Raw genomic sequence first — 18,590 nt, 5'->3', positions numbered from 1 at the left:
CTAGCAACATTTCAAAGTTTGCAGATGTTCTTACAGGGTACATACCATTACAAAGCAAGGTGTGTTACAGAAGTGTTATTCAAGTAACAAAGTCAATCTTCAAATTATGAAATATCAAAATTTCCCTCATCCACGTGCTATACCATGAAACTTAGGAGCTATAGCTCCCACGAGCAGCCTGAGGGATTGTATTTCAGAGTTTAATATGATCCACCACAAACTTACAGCTTCTAATTCTGGACAGTTTTATCTTGGGAAAAAAAAAAATTTAAAAAATCCTTTTCTGATTTGGAGAGTTGGGATAGATCAGTGGGGTTTTAGCTTCAGAACCTCAGCCTTTTGGGATACCCTGCTTACGCAGTTCACAATTCAAAGTTACTAAGGAAACTGCTTGCCAAAAATCTGGTATAAAATACCATTTGTGAAGCCAAGGCAGAGATCTCAAGTCAGCTGTCACCCAGTCAGTTCTCTCATACCAGGGGATTTTGCCTGACTACACGTTGAATAAATACCTTCAGATCTGCCCACAGTAATGCAGGCTGAAGGACTGTGGCTTTTTCCTAAGTACTTCAGGATTCACATGGCAGTTTTTGATGAGAGGGAACCTCAGATTAAGGGACTTCTGCTTCCATATACTTCTGTGATACCACCTACGGAGAAAAAAAAACCTGTGCCATGCGAGGGTCCTGCTGTGATCTGCTGTGAATGTGATTCACCTGACACAAGAACAGCCGAAATGTAATGCAGCCTCGATCGCAAAGGAGGCCCCTTCGGGTGAAGCTGTCCCAACTACAGTCTCTGTATGGCACATCAGGTCCAAGCTGCCACAAACACACATCAGGGGAGAAGCCAACCTATGAGACCAGGGATGGACCCCACCATAAACCATGCCCCAGTACAACGCCGGTAAAGGCCAGATTTGGTTCTGTATTACTGGCTTGGGGTCACTTTAAAGTGATGCCGAAAAAGGGAGGCTGGGAGTCGGGAGAGGAAACAAAGCCTCAGTGCATTCGGAAAGCACCACGCTGATGTATAGATATTTAGGGGCTGGATGGACAGGATGGGCTGCTGTAACTGGGAGAGCATCTCATGGCTGGTACTGTGAGAGGAAGCAATTATATGGTGACATCTTTGCTTTGACTTCTCCTTTTACATACTTCAGACCCTTTGACTTTAGAAGTGCAACGATAGAGATAAGAAACAGAATAAACAGATAAAGACAGGTATTATGATTGATATAGATAATATCACACTGCTTTTGTGATAAAATCTTCTCTCTCGTGCAACTAAACCAGCAAGTGATGGCAACTGTACTCATTAGTCCCTGATTCAAACAGAAGCTCTCTGTGTAGGAGTATCTTCATGCAACTGCAATCAGTATCAGCGGTCTTGCTTACATAAGAAGCCTTGTGTAACAAAAACCAATTTCAAATCAATGCATGTGCTCTTTTTGTTAAACTGATTTAGTTAAACAGATGAAGATCTTTCTTTGGCCATTCTGGGTGTAATTTAAATTTGCTTTGAAGTAACTTAAGCTAATAAGTTTGGCGTACCTTAAACTGCATGTCAATGGCGTGCAGTGTCAATTGACACAAATCACACAGAAGCCACTAAAGTTTTTTTCTGCAGAGGCCTTCGCTAACAGACATTCACACAGCATGGATGCACTAAAACTGGTTATGCTAGCTTTAAACTTGTCTAATTCAATCTGTTATCAGACTTAGCAAGATCAGTTTGACTAAGGGTTTTAATTCTTCCCGTTCCGTTTGAAACACCCTAGTAAGAGCTAGAAAATATTTTCGAAATGTCCTTGTTTTTTTCGCTTTCTTTTCCACTGGCAAATGACAAATTTTTTTTCTTGCATCTTTCATGGAGCTAGAAGTACACGCCTGCATTTTTCTCTGCCTAATGAGAGCCACAACAACGTGCAGACAGTGCTGCACACAGCTAGAACAAACATCTCTGCCTCTGTCCCTGGGTCACTGCCTGATGTCAGCGCTGCTCCAGGGAGTCCTGGGTTTCTCAGCTACTGCGTCACAGCCAGCCAAGAGGCTGCAAGGCATGGGGGAGGCGAGGACTGGCACCCCTCAGACCTGGGCACGTACATGGTCTTGTGTAGCCTGTGTCTCAGTTGCAGGTCTCCCTTTCCTGCTAAGCAGCACAGAGGTCCCTCGGTGGCCTGGGGCTTGGATGTACATGGAGGGATGCTGTTAGCTGTCTGTTCCCTCAGGTCGCGGTGGCTGTAAGGGCTCCTCGTCAAAAGATTCCAGCATCTGAGTCATTGTGCTACAGTCAGAGCACAGCACCTCCTGGCTCGCCCCACTGAGACGCAGCCCGCTCTGCAGCGGGTAACCCTGACCTCACAACAAGCCTGATGAATAAGGTTAGTTAATAGCAACAACAACTACAACAGCAATGTTAGTTAAGCAAATAACCGCTTACTTCCCTCCCTTGTGGGAATTACCACAGAGGTATTTGGGGTTTTCTGTGACCCACACAGTGCTACAGCCAGGTCCAACCTCTGCAGTTTGTTCCTACCCTTCCCTTGTCCTCCTGATCGTCCCTAGAGCGCATTTACACCCAGAATGAGTAACGATGTCCCTACCCGTCCCTTAGTACCAAGCGAGTCTTCCCTGAGTGAGGAGGGAATAAAGGTAGGGAGTAAGCCCTGGGAGCTGGCAGTACGCCCAAGGACTTCCATTTTGCAAGAACGAGCCAAATTTACACATCTAACACTGTTGCTTAACAGATCTGCAAGGGTAAGGGAAGTAATGGGTTCTTCTTTGCCTCGCTCCAGACCCTGGCTTCCGTGACTGAGTGGAACAAGTCAGAAACATGTTCCTAGATTTCCCAGACTACTGCTGGTTAAACAGAAGGCTCTGCATCTCAGGGAGATGAAAGCCACAATATCTATTGGGGTTGCATGCAAATGTGCTAGAACTGGTCTTTCAAGATAATTATACTTGTTTACTGGAATTGAATATACATGTCTCCACAAGATGCCTTACAGAAATAAGGCTTATCTACCAATCTAAAGATCTATACATATTTAAGTAACAAATTTAAAAAAAAAAAAAAGTTTTCTTTGTAGCAACTGGTCCCTTTAAATTAGGAAGCAATGATGGATTGAATGTATACTGAGTATTGACTTGCAGAGTTTTGACATGTAATTGGATTTGATTGCTAAAGTAGACTAGTTTGGTAGTCTTATTACGGGATGCTTAATACAGTGTTTGTTTACACCTGTGCAATATTTTTTGGAGGTTTTTTTGCTCCCTGTGTATAACAAACAAAACGATTATCTCGAAGGCTCACTGTTGAGGGGAACAAGCCAATTGGAAAACATGGCGCAACCCTTCACTGGGAAGTGCAAAGGGGCTCTGTGCAGCGGTGGCTGCCAGCAGGAAAGGGAGGGTGACTCCTAGCCAAGGGGCTCGCATGGGAAATCTGGATTAAATTTTTGCCTCTTCCACAGATGTTTCCTATGGCAAGGGACTTTACCTATTGCTGTCTCAGTCTCTGTTGAGAAAGTGGATTATATGCTACCTTCTCTCACCTCATTCCTATCTATATTTTTGCATATAGTTTAGCTTGTATGGCATTTTACTTTTTTTTTATAGTTGGAAAATTTCAGGGACATGTTAGTAAGCATCTCTGCCATGCACTATGGCAGAAGTCCTGTCCCTTACAGGCATCTGAGGATTCTCTTCTATTACAAGCAAATAATTGTAACGGAAGAACTAATTAAAGAGTTGGGAGGAAGAAAAGTACACAAGGAGGCTAATATCTATACCCTTTGAGAAAGTCTGAAGAATTCTATTTTGTTCTTTTTTTTTTTTTTTTTTTTTTGCTGTAGGCCTGCTAATGTCAGTATTTGCTCATTGTCTGAGGTGTTGGTAGTTTACATATTCCCCTGGTACATACATTTCAGCCCTCCTGAAATATACAGGCTTATTTCTCTAGTCTAATCTCTTGTTCTCCCTGTAACAGGCAGACTGTGTCTGGCCATTGGGGAAATAGTTCATAATTCCATGCTTAAATAACTGGCTTTTGATAAAGGTCCAACACAGTGCTCTGAGAGCTGTTTTGTTTTTACGGATGGAGCAGACAGAGCAGAATGATGTTGCCTGCATACTAAGAAACTTGGCCTGAAGCCCACACACACCAAAGGCAAAATAAATAAATAAACATATCAATCAATCTTGACGTCACCAGGAAAAGGGTCAGTGCCATGTGGAACGAGACATCTGGACAGTGAAGTCACTGCTCTGGAAGGATGCCACTGAACAGTTCACATGCTCAGCAGCACAATAGGATAAAATGACAGTCAAAAAAGGCGAGGGGGTGGATAAATCCTAATTGATGCTAAGTGAGCAGAGGTCTAAAGAAGGAGCTTCATACCTTCTGCAAACCTGTCCATGCATCTAAGATTTTCCTGATGAAAAACTCCCATGATTCCAATGCCAACCAGGCACACGAGTAAGACCAGCCTGTCATCTCACATGACACTGTCCATTACACTTTCGGAACCAGCTTTGGAACAAGAAAGAGCAGGATCTTACCGCGCAACTAAAATTAAAACGTATGGAGAAAAACCCTTTCCACAGCCCTACATATTCCCACATGCAGGGATAAAGACGATGCACTTGCCCAGGTATTTGTGTGACCTGCAGCAGTACACAACCAGACGCATACATACACAAAATGACAATTGTTCAGAGTAGCCACAGCAACAGACCACTGCAGCCTTTCGTATGAATCTTGCATGCCAAGAAATTATTTTTAAATGCACTTGAAGGAAAATGCAAACTGTTCTGTTGAATAAACAAAAAGGTTTTGAGAAGGAGCAACAAGAAATGTCTGCAGGGAAGGAGAGACCCCTTGATAACTCTTTCCCCTGTATGCACAGCCAACCAACTTGCTCCTGCAGGCTATTGTCTTTCTTTCCCTCTGTCCCCATCCAGGCACAGTATTGAAAGCAGCAGGAGATTGTTAGCTATGGAAGCTCTGATCTTCCCTTTATAGCATCAGGACATCCTAGCCCAACCGGACACCTAGCCAGGATGCTGCTGGCACAATGGAGCATCGGTACCCAGAATGTGGAGGCTCCTCTCCCGCCCTGGGCATTTCTGAAACGGCCTGATTTAAACGCAGCAGAGCCAAGACAGAGTCTTTGTTGTCATAGCCTGGATTCCTTCAAGACCGCTAAAAAAAAAATCCACCCTTCAAGAGATGGGAATGTGACTGCATGGAAAATGACTGTATTTCTTAGCACCGGCTCTTCGGGTGGTTTAAATCAGCACCGTCCAGCTGATCCCCACAGGATGATGCCAGTTTACCCAGTTACAAACGGGATCCGGCGCTGTCTGCTGGGTGCCACAATCAGTCATTTTTCATCTGCAAAGCGTCCGACCGGAGCGGGGCAAGGAGGGCGGGATGCAGAGCAGGAGCGGGCAACGCCTGCAGGCCGGCGGCACCCAGCAGCCTGGGCCGGCAGCCCCAGCCCCGGCCCCGGCGGGCCGGGGGTCTCCTGGGCCGGCTCCCCGCTTCCCACGCCGCCGGCGGCCGCCCCGGCCCAGCGCTGCCCGGGCGCGGCCCTGAGGAGAGCGCAGCCGGCAGGGCCCTGCCCGCCCCCCCCCCCCCCCCCCCCGCCCCGCCGCCTCACCGCGGCCCCCCGCCGCCCTAAAGCCATTAGCGGAGCCCCGCCGCTTACCGGAACCGGGGCGAGTCCTTGATGCACTCCTCGAACTCCACCGTCATCCTGCCGGCTCGGCCCGCGGAGCGCTCAGCGGAGGAAGCGCATCGCCCGCCGGCAGCCGAGGAGGCGCGGGCGAGCGAGCGAGAGAGCGCCCGCCCCCCGCGCCCGCCGCCCGCCGAACGCCGCCTCAGCGGGGATGAGCGCGGCCGCCGCCGCCCCGCGGAGCCGAGGGCCGGGCCGGGCCCGGCCGCCGGAGGAGGCGGAGGGCAGGGCCGCTGCGCCGGCGGCCCGCGGGTCCCCTCCCGGGCAAGCGGGGTCCGTGCCCTCGCAGGCTGCCTGGCGGCTCCGGTAGGCTGGGAAACGCCGCTGCCTTCCCCCCTCCTCGCCTGTGCTTTCTCCTCTCTGTTTTTCAACGAGGATGGGTTCTCAGAAGACACTCGGCCACTGTCCGGAGCGTGTGTTTCTGGGCCGTGGCAGCAGCCGCCGCCTCGCACGCCAACTCACGCTAATTGCGTGGTTGGGCGATTAGCTGGAGGTGCAGCCCGTCATCCGCACGCAGGGTTGACACCAGGTTGTGCGCGCTGTAGAAACAAATCCAACCGTCCAGGATGCACGGTGCGATTCTATACCGGCAGTGTCAAAAAGATTGGCATCAATCCTGTTACTCCTTAATCTAGTTTTTAATTTTCTGTACGCAGTGGATTTGCTGCTGCCATCAGCCATGCAGTAAATCTGCAGTAACTCCTCTGAAGCCAATGTAATCACCCAAGGAAGGAAGACATCTGCGCTTGTGGGTCCAGCTGAACAGATCGGGGTTGCTGCAGGACATAGCGATGTAATGTGGCATGGATAAACGAGGCTAATTACAATGGGCTTAGTTCTGATCCTCCACCCATCGAGCACCACAGACAGAAGAACAAGTATAAATCATGTCGTTCACTGCAAACTTGATATGAATTTAGGACTGAGAGAAGGGCCTGAATTGTAAATCTCCAGGTTTTAAGAAAATGCATCCTGTGTAATACAGACCTAAACTAAAGCCAAGAGTCAGACAAACACTAGGGCCAGGGGCGTCCGAATCCGTGACAAAATGTCACGATGAGGCCTTACCCCAGCCACAGACAGAACTGCGATGAAATGAGATGAAATAAGATGTTCAATGCCATTTCCATACACAAACTACAGCTAAGATTCAGCTCTAGGCCAGGCTCCCGCTTCCATCGGAGTTCCCAGACCTGGCTTGATTTGTCAGGCAGAGTCAAGAGTATCCTTGTGCGAGCAAAACTCTGACTTATTTAACACAATTATCAGACGCTGGGGGGTTCTGAGGAACGCAGGAAAAGGAATTAGCCCCGCTCATCACCTCGGTCCAGGAGAAGGGGCAAGGTGACCTCTTGTGGCCTCTGTTTTATGTGGTTTCATAAAGGTCAAATCGATACCATTTTTATTTTCTTTGGTTCTTCCAGCATAGATGAAAGCGTGTGGATGTTTCTGCTTGCGTGTGTACGCACAAGCTCAGGGATTAGAAATTACCATCCTCTTTAAAGCTGAGATTCATCAGTTTCATTATACTAGAGCCTGGATGCCGTTGTGGGAGTTCAAAGCTGGTTGGATTTTTCCATTCAAAACAGATCTCAGATTTGTACGAGAGGGCCAGGGATTTTTCTGTTGCTCTCCCTGTTTTGCTAATGAGTTGGGTGATTGTTTATACTGATTTCTATTGTACATACAGATATTGCAGTTCAGTATTTTAGAAAGATTAATAAAGATTTTAAAATACAGAACATAGTCACGAAGACCATCCGCAGCCTTTGTTTATTACCACTATCTTAGCCTATTTTTGTCCTCGTAGCTGTTATTCACCCCCAGCGAGCAGTAGCCTGCACACATCTTTTCATAGGCAGGCTGAAATAGAGGAACGCAGGCTTGCCTGAAACGCCTGCGCTGGTTTTTGCGGGGACTTTGACGCGGCTATCGGCAGAGCCGGGGTAGATTCGCTGTCGGCTGGGAACATCAGAGCCTTTGAGTCAACAATCCCAAACTCACAAGGAACCCTAAGGCAGGAAAGGAGAGCGTGGAGGGCCGCTCACCACAGCATCGTGCTCTCGTCTTCACCCTGTAAACCTAAAACCCATAAACCATTTTTTTTCTGGGGGAGTTACACTCCTGCTCTGGCCCTTCAAGTCTTCATTTTTTGAGGTGCTTATCTGACTCGGGGGGCAATCGAAGCGCCCTGAGCTGTGCTAGGAATAACCCCAGGGATCAATTTCTGTCAGAAACTGGCGAAAAAACAAACAAAAGCCCAGCGCAGTGGTTTCTAATGGCAAATGGTAACGCAAACACAGCCACCTGCCAAAAGAGGTTGCCTGCAGTAAAATTTAAGAACCGAAGAGCAGCCGGGAAGATGAAGGACAGGATTTGAGGGGGTTTGTTCCCTCACGATCGCTGCCCGGGTCACCGTCAGGCACTTGGTTTCCCTCCAGGCAAAAGCAAAACCTCCGAGCGCCGGGTGAGGTGCGACAGGGACGGGAGGAGGGAGGCGCGGAGCCCCGGCACTGCTCTCCCCGGCCAGCGAACCGCTGCCGTTCGCCTCCCCCGCGGCCCGGGCCGCTGTCGGGCCGGCCCGCCTGCCCCGGGCCCCGAGGCCCTGCCGGCCAGCGGAGCCAGGCCCCGGCGGGCCCGGAACTGCGCCCCGCCACGGTCACCGCAGCCGCCGCCACAGCCACCGCGGCCCCGGCCGCCGCCGCGCCGCCTCAGCAGGCCCCGGCCCTTGGCGGCCCCCCCAGCCCGGCGGCGGAAGCGGCGGCGCTGGGCGGGCCGCCCGGGGGAGGCCGGCTGAGGGAAGCGGGGCGGCGCGGCCCTGCGCCGCGCGGAGAGGCGGGAAGGCCGCCGGTCCGGTCCGGTCCGGGGCCCCGCCGGCGCCCCCCTGCCGCCAGCAGGAGCCCGACCTAGAGCCTCCGCCGCGGGGCCGTAGGCAGCAAAGATGGTTTCTCCCCCAACCCGATACCTAGTGTTCTTTCAGTACTTTGGCACTAAATATAGGTAGGTGCCTCAGCCGCCTCGCCAGCCACCTGCGGTGGAAGGAAATCGGCGGCTGCTGTGGCCCTGGGGAGGGTTGGCCATGGGTGGTGGTGGGAGAGCCCCAAGGAGGCGGCTGGGAAAAGGATGGGTGAGTGCAGTGTTTGTGGTGAGGGGTAGATCCCTCGCTGAGCAGGTGAGAGCAGACGGGGAGCTGAACTCTGCTTTCTGCTGTTGTGTGTAAGGAAGGGGATGGTTTGGGCGGGAAATGCGTAAAATGGGCAAAGAGAAAACTTCAAAGGACAGAGAAGGCGGCAAACTTGTGATCTCGGGCTGAGGGGGGAGAGGGCAAGTTACTGTATTTCCTGCAGCCGTGGTGTGGCTGCTTCTCAGTGGTTCAGGGACCTGCACTGCTCCAGAGATGGAGGTGATCTGTGGGCTGAGTCCCGCGGGAGGATAGCTGAGGTTGGGCTTCCCCAGGCCTTAAACATCCCACGTGTGTAGCTGTGCTTGTGTACATCAAAAAAAAAAAAAGTGTGTGGGAGAACTTGTGCAGCTCCAACTCATGGGATTGTGCCTATCTTCATGAGGATTTTACAGAATAATACCATTGCATGCCAAAACCCACAATTCTTTTGCAGCGCACGGTCTGTGTCACTGTGGGTACTGACCTAAATTACTCCAAGTAGTTACAGGTAGGTTGGGTTCTCCCATCTCTCTGCACTTCAGCAGCTTTTGTGAATGGCTGTGACTTCTGTAATAGAGAAGGAAGCTCTTTACAAACCGTCTTCATGGTCTTTTAGCCCCTTTATGACATCCATAGGGCCTGCAGGAAAGGGACCTGCAGCTGGCAACCAACTCCTGGCCCTGAAATAGTTTTGTCTGCAAACTCTTTTCTCATATAATTTGTCTGCCTTCTCTTCCCAACCTGTCAGCCTCCATCTGAAGGGCTAGACCAGAGAATAACATTTGAAGGATGATTTTTATTTTCAGCCTCCTTTCTTGCAAATAACTGCTGCATCTTTTTTTCCTGTCCATTCATCAAAGTGTTTGGTCCTTGCAAATTCTGTAAAAAGATCCACGTCACTCAATAGCAAACAGTTTGATGACTGTCCCCTATTAGCTTCTGGATGTGTTGGTGGACTCTGTGTCAAGTCCTTGAGTCTTGACACATACCAATAACTATTGTATTTGTTTTGCTCTGCAGTGGGGTTATGGAGACTTCGAATGATCAGTTGATGGTTGGAGTCCAGAATTATTTGGAGGTAGGTCCTTGCTAATTATATTGTCTTTAGAATGAAACTTCTAGGATCACATTGTTGAGCTACAGATATCATCAAAGATAAATATTTTTAGATTGACACTCGATAAAAGACACTTGCATAGTGCTAAACACTGCAATATTCAAAACAAAGTGCTTTAGAAATTATGTCAGTATACAGGTGGGAGAAATAGGTCAGGGTGAAGTCAGAGACATTGAGATCCTGATCCTGAAAAAGATGTGAACCCTTCAAAGAGACTTGAAATTGAGGTATCAGAGTCCAGAACTATGATTCTGAGAGCCCCTGCTCAGGTGCTGGCCCACCTGAAGGTACTTAAGCATGTGAGCTTCATTAGCACTTGTGGCTTTGCCTCCAGTCGTTCTTAGAACTGCCTCAGTTCTGAGCAGGTTTACCTGCTCTGAATCTAGTTCATGTCTAAGTTCTTCATAGATTTAGAAACTAGATGCTGCATCCTCCTGGGAGAGGATGTCTCTGATAGATGTTTTCAGACACAGAACAAAGCACAGCAGGATATCCATTGTTCCAAAGAAAAAAAATGCTTCGTTTCCATTCTTCTGGAGTTCTTCTGATATGCCGGGGAAAAAAGGTATGATCCTGTTATTGCTGTTGTTCCTGCGCTGCTCCCAGGGGTCTCCCGCAGTGTAAGAATGGCTTTCAGGACCAAAGTGCTGTTTGGGCTTGGAGTGAGTGAGCAGTAGGAATGCGAAAGACCCACTGTTACACCAGTGAGTAGGGAGTGGGGTCACCTGCATAGTGTAAATGCTCAGGTCACCTGGATGTTTGTGTAACCCAATTGTAATTTAGTTACAAGCTGCTGTTGAGCTGCATTTGAGCAGTGCTGGTGAATCCCATGTTCCTGTGCAGGGCAGGAATCAAAGGGAAGCTGCATTGTTTTCCCTCTTGTCTTAGAAGCATCATGTAGTTTGAAATGAACCTTGTGGCCATTTAGAAGATAAGAGATTTTGAAGAGGTTGAAACTGATTGCTTTAGGTCAGATCATGCCTTTTTGTTATTCGGTTCTCATTTGCGGTCAGACTGTCTAACCTGAGATCACAGACTGGAGCAGTTTGAAGGTGGTGTGCGCCCCATGCTTGTTTGGGATAGCCTGTGCCCCGCCTGCATTAGCTGCAATCCTGGTGGTGTGAGGGAGCAGAGTTGTTGAAGAGCTGGTCTGGGAGCAGACTTGCTGTCCCGCCCAGCCACTCCATGACCATGGCCAAGACGTTTCCACACTGCGCCTTGTGAGGGTGATAGGTCTTGCATGCTCCTGCTAAGCAGTCTGCAGAAGGAAAGTGTGATGAATTATGGTTTGAATAAGAGCTCTCGGGGTGTATTTGTATGGCTTCTTGCCTGAGACCATTGTGGAGAAAGTGTATAAATATTGTGCAGATCTTGAAAGAAGAGCCCCAAAGGACTTTCTATCTCATTTATCTAATCCTCTGAACCATCCAGTGTCTCAGCCCCAGGCGCCGGACTTTGGGTGAGCCCAGCAGTTGTTTTGCATTATCTGAGTAACTTTGTTTTAATAGGCGAATGGGTAGGATGGGTGATTAAAGGAGAAAAGAAGAAGAAAAAAAGAAAAAGATAAACTTATTTGGCGTTGTCTTTTCACAGTATCAGCACTTTGTAGGCCAGTTCTGGGATATGTGCTTTGCTTTCATGTGGTGGTATTGATGCTGGGCACTGCTGAGCAGGGCTGTGTCTATTAGAACCACATGGGAAGTCTTAAAGCAACTTTAATAGAAAACTTCTGGGGCCTGTAGGAATTTATCTTCCTCCGTTTCTGTGCAGCCTTGAACTTCACAACTTTCCAAAGCCAGGAAGGCAACTGAAGGGAAGGGCAAAATTAAATCTGTAATGAGATCCTTATTGTATTCTAAATATGTTAAGACATTTGTTTGCAGTTACAGACAAGCAAATAACCTGTGAGGTGTAGACCTTGTGTTTCAACAACTGTGCCATTAAAAGCGTAATGGACTGGTGTGTGTGTGTGTACTGCAGCCCTCTGTGTGATAAGGTAAAATTGCTGGACTGGAGCTGAGCAGGCGGCCTGACTATAACCCTTCATCACCATAAAGCGCTGTATCATACAGGACACGGAAGCTTTTGTAGTCCTCAGCACTGCTATGTAACAGAGCCCTGGGACAGACTGGAGGAAACCAAGACTTGTTTTAGTTTGGGGACAGATGCAGATATTTGAAGGAGCTTTTAAAATATCTTTGAGGGGGGTAAGCTTTGCAGACAACTCTTTCTTTCTTGGAGACAACATATTTGTCTTGAAGCACTTGGAAGCCCAGCTTGCTAGTGATGGGTCCAAACCAAAATTCCAGACCTTGCTTCCCCAGATCGGGAAGTTTGAATCCTGTGACTTGGCTCCCTCCGGTTCCTTATGGAAAATTACATGATGCAGGACTGCGTGCTCTAGTCTCAATTCTTACGAATGTCCCTACTGTAAAGGAAGATCTCCTGCGTAGCACCTTTTGCTAAAGTGAGTAGCTGTTGCTTGTGCTAACAGGCACCATATGCGAGGCCTGCTAGGATCTACAGGATTAAGTTCCCTTTTATGTTTGGTTTGAACCATCTCCTGAGGGTGCCGTTTCCCCATTGTGCTGGTGAATGCTGCCCAAAACTAATCTTCCCCACAAGAAGTTCTGCTTTGGCCAGCAGCCTTGTGCTAAGGCCAGATATTATTCCTCATGAAAGTAAAAGGGGGAGTAGGAGAGGAGAGAAAAAGAATGCACATAAACTCCTTCCTATGCAAGGCAGCTTTGGTACAACCTCCTGGTCCCCTCCCTGCCCCCCCAAAAAAAAAGGAAGAGAGAAAGGAAGATGGACCCAGAGAACTGTCGCCTTCAACCCATTTGGATGATAATTTCAGTGGCATAGGAGATTGCTTTGGAAACCCTTTCTTCTAGCAGAAGCCACTTTCTCAGCCTTTTCTTCCTGGCTTTCGCTTCAGCTTTTATCTGTTCCATTAAAAATGAGTTAGATTTTTAATTAGTTTCAGTTGACATAGCACCCATTGAGTCAGTGAGGCTGTGGTGACTTGCAACCGGAAGCTTGCAAGTTATTATTTATTAGAACACAGCAACTTAGGAGTCGTGCAGCATCCCTGGCAGCACAGTGCAATCCCTTGTGCCTGCGCAACTAACACCATTGTGCAGGATGAAACCAGTAAGCAATCCAGCTGCTGGGAAAGAGAAATAGACGTTTATTTTTCCAAAACATTCCTAATGCACAGTTTCTCTGCAACACACCCATCCACAATTGATTTCAACCTTTTGTGGTTCCCAGATGCTCTGTAGAGGTAGATGGCTGAGTATCTGGAGGATTTTTTTATTTAGACTTCAGGGAGAGAAGTGGATGAACTTTTGCTTCCCCGCCATAGGTGGTATACATTAATGGGCCTGTTCTTCATCTCGCCTTTCCAGCGTTTGTACAGCGTGAGAAGAGAACAGAGCTTTGAGAAATAATAGTGATCTGGAATGTGGATTCATATAATTCTGGCACACAACAGTGGAAGTTTCAGTGTGGTTCAAAATATGGAAGTGCTTAGTGAATGAAACCTGTTAGTAGAACAGACCTACTAAATGCAAGTAATACTTTCCCCTGCATCACGGGTATGCAGCATGTTAGAGGTATAAACTGGCACCCTGGGATGCTTCTTGCTGCTCCAGGAATATGGTCGTCTGGAAAGACCATGACTCAGGAAGTAAAGACTAAATGAAAATGGATGAGATCTGGCTCAATGAAAGGCCTTCAGCAGGTGCCAAGCCAAGATTTCAGTGTTTGTACCACCTGCTAAAGAGAAGGATATTTGCATGCTCTGTGGCTTAAAGAAGGGAGCAGAGCCTGTGAACTCTGAGCACATGGGAGGACAGCCCAGCTCCTTTATTCCTGTATCTTCTCTATTGCTTTTTAGCTGGGTGCCTGTGGGTAAAGTGCTTAACGTCTGCCTCAGTTTCCCCCGTAGGAATCCATAGATGATACCCAACAGGGTAGGGATATGGATTAATAGCAGTAAAGCCTTTTGAGTTCCTCAGATGAAAGGTCTGCTTGTTTTAGGGGTTTGTTTTTTCTGAAAGGGTGGGAAAAACTGGTTGCTATCCAAGCAATTACTAAATGTAAATAATGCGTCTTTTTTGAAATTCAGTGTGGGTGATATTAACAGATTAAAGTATACAGGAATCAGAGGAGGAAACCATCAGCTTCCTATAGGCTCAAAGGACATCTGGATGGTACAGATATGAGACATTTGCGTAGGTGAAGGGGTCATTTCTGAATTGCCTGCAAAGTTCAGCAGTTCAGAAATTCTCTCTTTAAGGAGATTAATTAAGATGGGATATAAATTAAATTAAAATTGAAACTGGAGGCAGCAGTTGGTAGTATATTGTCAGCTGCATGCCTGTTAGGCTGGAGGAAGAATCCACAAAGCTTTCAGCTTTCACAAACAGGTTTGTTGTTGATGGTGGTCACATTCCTCCTTGGATGCCCAGCACAAATATATCCTTCAGTCATCTCTCCAGAGAGGTGTGCCTGCGAGCAAATTGTGCCAGAGAAGGGCAGCTGTGAAAATACCATTTGTTGGACCTGTCATTCCGTCCTGCACCTTTGTGGATTCATTGGCTGACCTGAGCGAGGGGAAACAACCAGATCTGCCTTGGACTCTGCAATCCTCTCTGCCTCTCCAGTCTGCTCTCCAGTAGGGCTCAACTCCCGCTGGCAGAGAAGAGATCCACACAGTATTCCTATTACCTATTATCCAGCTTTGTTCAGATGCAGTGCTTAAAATGGGATGCAGTGTGGGATCCAAAGGAGTGCTGCATCCAAACTTCTCCAAGCCCATAACAAGAAAGGAGGATGTTTTCCATGTTCTCTCCTGTTCTCTCTCTCCCTTTACCCCCACTTACTGGCTGGTTTTCGCCTGATGAGAAAGGAGGGGGAGAAGAGGGTGGAGGAAGGGAGGAGCCTGCAAAACCCAAAGGTATCTTTGCAGAAACTTTGCTCTTAAAATGCAGCTTCTGCTTTAAGACAAATTGCTGAGGCACAAGCCAAGGTCTGCTGCAGAAAACTGTTTAATTTCTGTCTGCTTCTCTCTGCTTAAGGGTGATAAATAAAGATTTTTATTGTTAATTGTAACCACATGTGAACTCCAAATAGGAGGATTAGGAAGGGGAAAGGGCTAGGGTCATTTTTGTTCTGTTTCCCAAGCCTTCCCCTGCAGCTCAGTTACATTTTTCCTTGCCTCCTTGTGCATTTCAGCGGTATGTTTCCGAGAGGCCAGAATCCTGTCTGCTCAAATAGTAGGAGTCTGGAAGGCATTTGTGAGTCAGCAGTTCAAACTTTATTGACTCTTGGTACCAAATTAAAATCTAATAAAGACCACTGCTGGGCTTACTACTCAGGAGTGGAGATGGGAAAGAGAAGGAAATTTCTAGTCTTTTATCTGGTTTTCTGCTTTTTTGTTGTTTTTCAAGTCTTTCAGTTATGCTTCACTCATTCACTGTAACAAATTGCATTGGATTTTCTGTCTAAGGGCCTGTCCTCGCAAAGAAAAAAGTTGTATTTTGCAGTGCTCCAGCAACGTACTTTAAAACCTTACTGTAGGTAAGACCTACTATGGTTTTAACGTTGCATTAGTAAGTTATTGGAATACCGAGGTTTCTGACCTACCAGTGTTTGTCCCTTACCAAAACCCACCCTGGCTTTGCTGAACTTAGGCCAGTCTAGACAGACCCTTAAATATATAGCATCTACTTAACCATGTTAGCATCTCTTTTGTGCTCTCTCTTTTGTGTGTGTATCTTGTTTAAAAGACACTGTATTAATGACTCATTTAGCAGGGTTTTGTTTACTTTACCAGCAGGAACCTGTAGCAATTCACCCAGTTGTTTTGCCAGCCCTTTGTTAGTGGGCAGAATGGAAAGGCAGAAACAGGGTGGGGATAAAAGCCAGCTGTGTAGAGAGGAACAGTTGGGAAAGGGAAACAACAATCCCAGCCACAGGTGGATTCTCCAGCAAATCCAGGATGAAATCTGTATACAGAACCTAGGCGATCTCAATGGCTGCCCTTCCCCTTGTGTTAAGAATAGGAAGTTTCAGCTTGTTGCAATACAGTTTGCTAACTAGTTTTTAAAGTACATATCAGCTGCAGTGTAATTTTAGGGCCTTTTGGCTTCAATAAGCTTGAACTCTGTGACTGTAAAACTTGAACTCTGTGATGGGGTAAATAATGTTTTGTCATTTTCTGCTTTAGTCTTGCTATGGCAGAGGTCTTAGTGTGAGTGAGACATCGCCTGAATAGTAAGGCAACTCTAGCTCCTGGACAAAACGGTGCTCTCGAGGATTAGCCAAGTCCTGCATTAATGCAACTGTGGAAGCAATGAATATAAGGAAATTCCGTCTTGTGACTGCCAGTGGCATGTGTTTGTCCGGTGGTTATTTGTACCTGCTGGGCTAGCTCAGTGTCAGCTCCTCAACTACTGGTGTGTTTTATGAGAGCTGTGTCTTGATTCTTAGATCTGTTTATATTTGTATTTCTCAGCGGGACTAATAAATGCATTACATCAGTGCTGTGCTACTACTCATCTGGTCCCATGGCTCCTCCTCTGCTCTCAACAATTAATGGAAGCATGTTGCCCTCTGTAGCCCTGCTCCCACTGTGGATGGAAAAGAACTTCTGCCTGCAGCAATAAGCCATAGTATTTTACGTTCTGGCCTGCACTGGAAGCAAAGGATGCAGCCTGAGCTCCTTCAGGGGTCTTGGCTGATGTGATTTAGACATCCCTGTGTGCTGTTTCCACCCCTTTAAGGCTTGGGTTCTGCGGCTCTTTAAGAGCTGCTGAAGCAATCTGAGTCCAGTTCTTAGCAGTAAATTGCAGGCGTAGCATCTGGGTTTAAATGGGTAATTCCCTGTCCTCTTTCCCACTCACCCAATGATATAAAGCAAAGGGTAGGGAAATTAATATTTTTCACTTTATTTTGTACATGTAAGGAACCTCACGTGGCATTTTGGATGTTCTGTTTGAGGTGATTTCAGGACAAAAGGCGAGAAGCTACCGGTCCCAGAAGTCCCCCAAACAGGCTCCTCTCCATCCCTTTCTTCGCAGCCCATGGTAAAACTCCCAATTACTTCTCTGTGTGAACAATAAGGAGATGTGGTTAGCAAGGAGGTGGATTTTTTTTTCCTAGCTAACTCGAAGCAAGTCAGCTATTCATGAATCTATCTTGTGTTGGCTTTCAGAAGGCAGCGCAGAACCTAAAACCCATTGTTCCCATCAAGTTCCACATCTCGAGTCGAACAGATACTGGTGTCCATGCGCTCTGCAACTCTGCTCACCTTGACATCCAGAGAGCACCGGGGAAGCCAGCGTTTAATGAGAAACAGCTCATCTACAGTCTTAATTACCACCTGAAGCCTGAGCCAATCCGGTGAGTTGGCGGCAAGTCAAAATGTTTTGTTTTGCCCTTGTTGGAGAAAGGAGGAAATGCAGCAATGATCTCCCATCTTCACCCACAAGATATGTTTTCCCCTGTTGTATGTGTTGGCAAATGACGCCCATGCGCATGTGTGTTTCTGCTGCTACCAGACCCCTGGCACATTAAAGATCAGTCTCGTTCCACCGTTGTTGTTGTTGTTAGATCATCTGTGCTAGTACCACTAAAACAAGAGTTGTTGTGAGAGATTGGGTAAGTAAGTATTGAATCCACTGGGAGGACTCTAGTTTCACACATGAGCCAGAACATTAGTATGTTAACTTTCAGTGCTGCTTTATTCCCCAAACTCCCTAATTTTCTTTGTTTATTGAATTAGCACTTAGCAAAAACTTGTCTGCAGTGTTGCCTCTCACCTGTATCTGTGCAAAAAGATAAAGAACAAGCAAACAAAATTGCTGTTAGCGTTAGCGTAGTCTAGTCCTCCCTTCCTATGTGATCAGCCTCTCTTCTTCCCTGCTAGTCCAAGGCTACCTCTTGACATGCTTTATGGAAGTTACATCAAAAGCTCCAGTTTAATATTTTTGTAGCAAGACTTGATGTTTTACTCAGTGGGATAGATAAAGTCCTTTTCATACTATACCCAACTATTAATGACTAGGGAGAGTTGCGTGTGGATGTAGTGAGGAACTTGATGCAGCAATCTACAGAGAGCAGAACAGCCGTTTCTTCTTCCTATTTTCTTCTTTTCTTTCTTCTTGTTACTTATTACCTCTTGCAGAATTTCAGAGTGGGCTTATTCTGCATGAGACCTAGATCTAAATGCCCACCCCCAAAGGCAAGAAAAAAAGATCATTAAACCAACAGTTTCTGTTAGGAATTTGCATCAATTACATAAGTAATTACTACGCCCTGTGAATTTTTGAAAAGGTGGATTAAATTTCATGTTCTCTGCTTTTCTTCCCAAGCTGTTGTGCAGTTTCTCTGTCAGCTGTCAAACAGTTTCTGTGTTTTTCCCCAGACATGGGTACATTTTTATGGTTAAAGTGTAAATTGAGTGAAACATCGGGGTTTTTAGACTAAAAGCCAAATCTGTGCTGTATTATAGAATCAACATGCCACTTGCCTGCAGCTGCTTTGCTGCACTCTATTGTGTT

General features: G+C 47.0%; 2 protein-coding genes across 2 annotated transcripts in view; one reads left to right on the top strand and one right to left on the bottom strand.

The window, feature by feature from the left end:
* ACAP3 (ArfGAP with coiled-coil, ankyrin repeat and PH domains 3) overlaps positions 1-5,847 on the bottom strand; it is a 97,066-nt gene extending 91,219 nt beyond the window's left edge. Inside the window, exon 1 of the mRNA XM_082328860.1 lies at positions 5,714-5,847. Coding sequence (XP_082184986.1) covers positions 5,714-5,760 — 47 coding nt within the window. The 5' untranslated portion in view covers positions 5,761-5,847. The remainder of the gene's footprint in view (positions 1-5,713) is intronic.
* Positions 5,848-8,672: 2,825 nt separating this feature from the next.
* The window catches only part of PUSL1 (pseudouridine synthase like 1), a 28,360-nt gene continuing 18,442 nt past the window's right edge, over positions 8,673-18,590 (top strand). Inside the window, exons 1-3 of the mRNA XM_082328779.1 lie at positions 8,673-8,740; positions 9,924-9,981; positions 17,243-17,430. Coding sequence (XP_082184905.1) covers positions 8,682-8,740; positions 9,924-9,981; positions 17,243-17,430 — 305 coding nt within the window. The 5' untranslated portion in view covers positions 8,673-8,681. The remainder of the gene's footprint in view (positions 8,741-9,923; positions 9,982-17,242; positions 17,431-18,590) is intronic.

The sequence above is a fragment of the Platalea leucorodia genome (assembly GCF_965183815.1).
Source record: "Platalea leucorodia genome assembly, chromosome: 17".
NCBI lineage: Eukaryota > Metazoa > Chordata > Aves > Pelecaniformes > Threskiornithidae > Platalea > Platalea leucorodia.
This window is presented reverse-complemented; position numbering and strand designations above follow the sequence as displayed.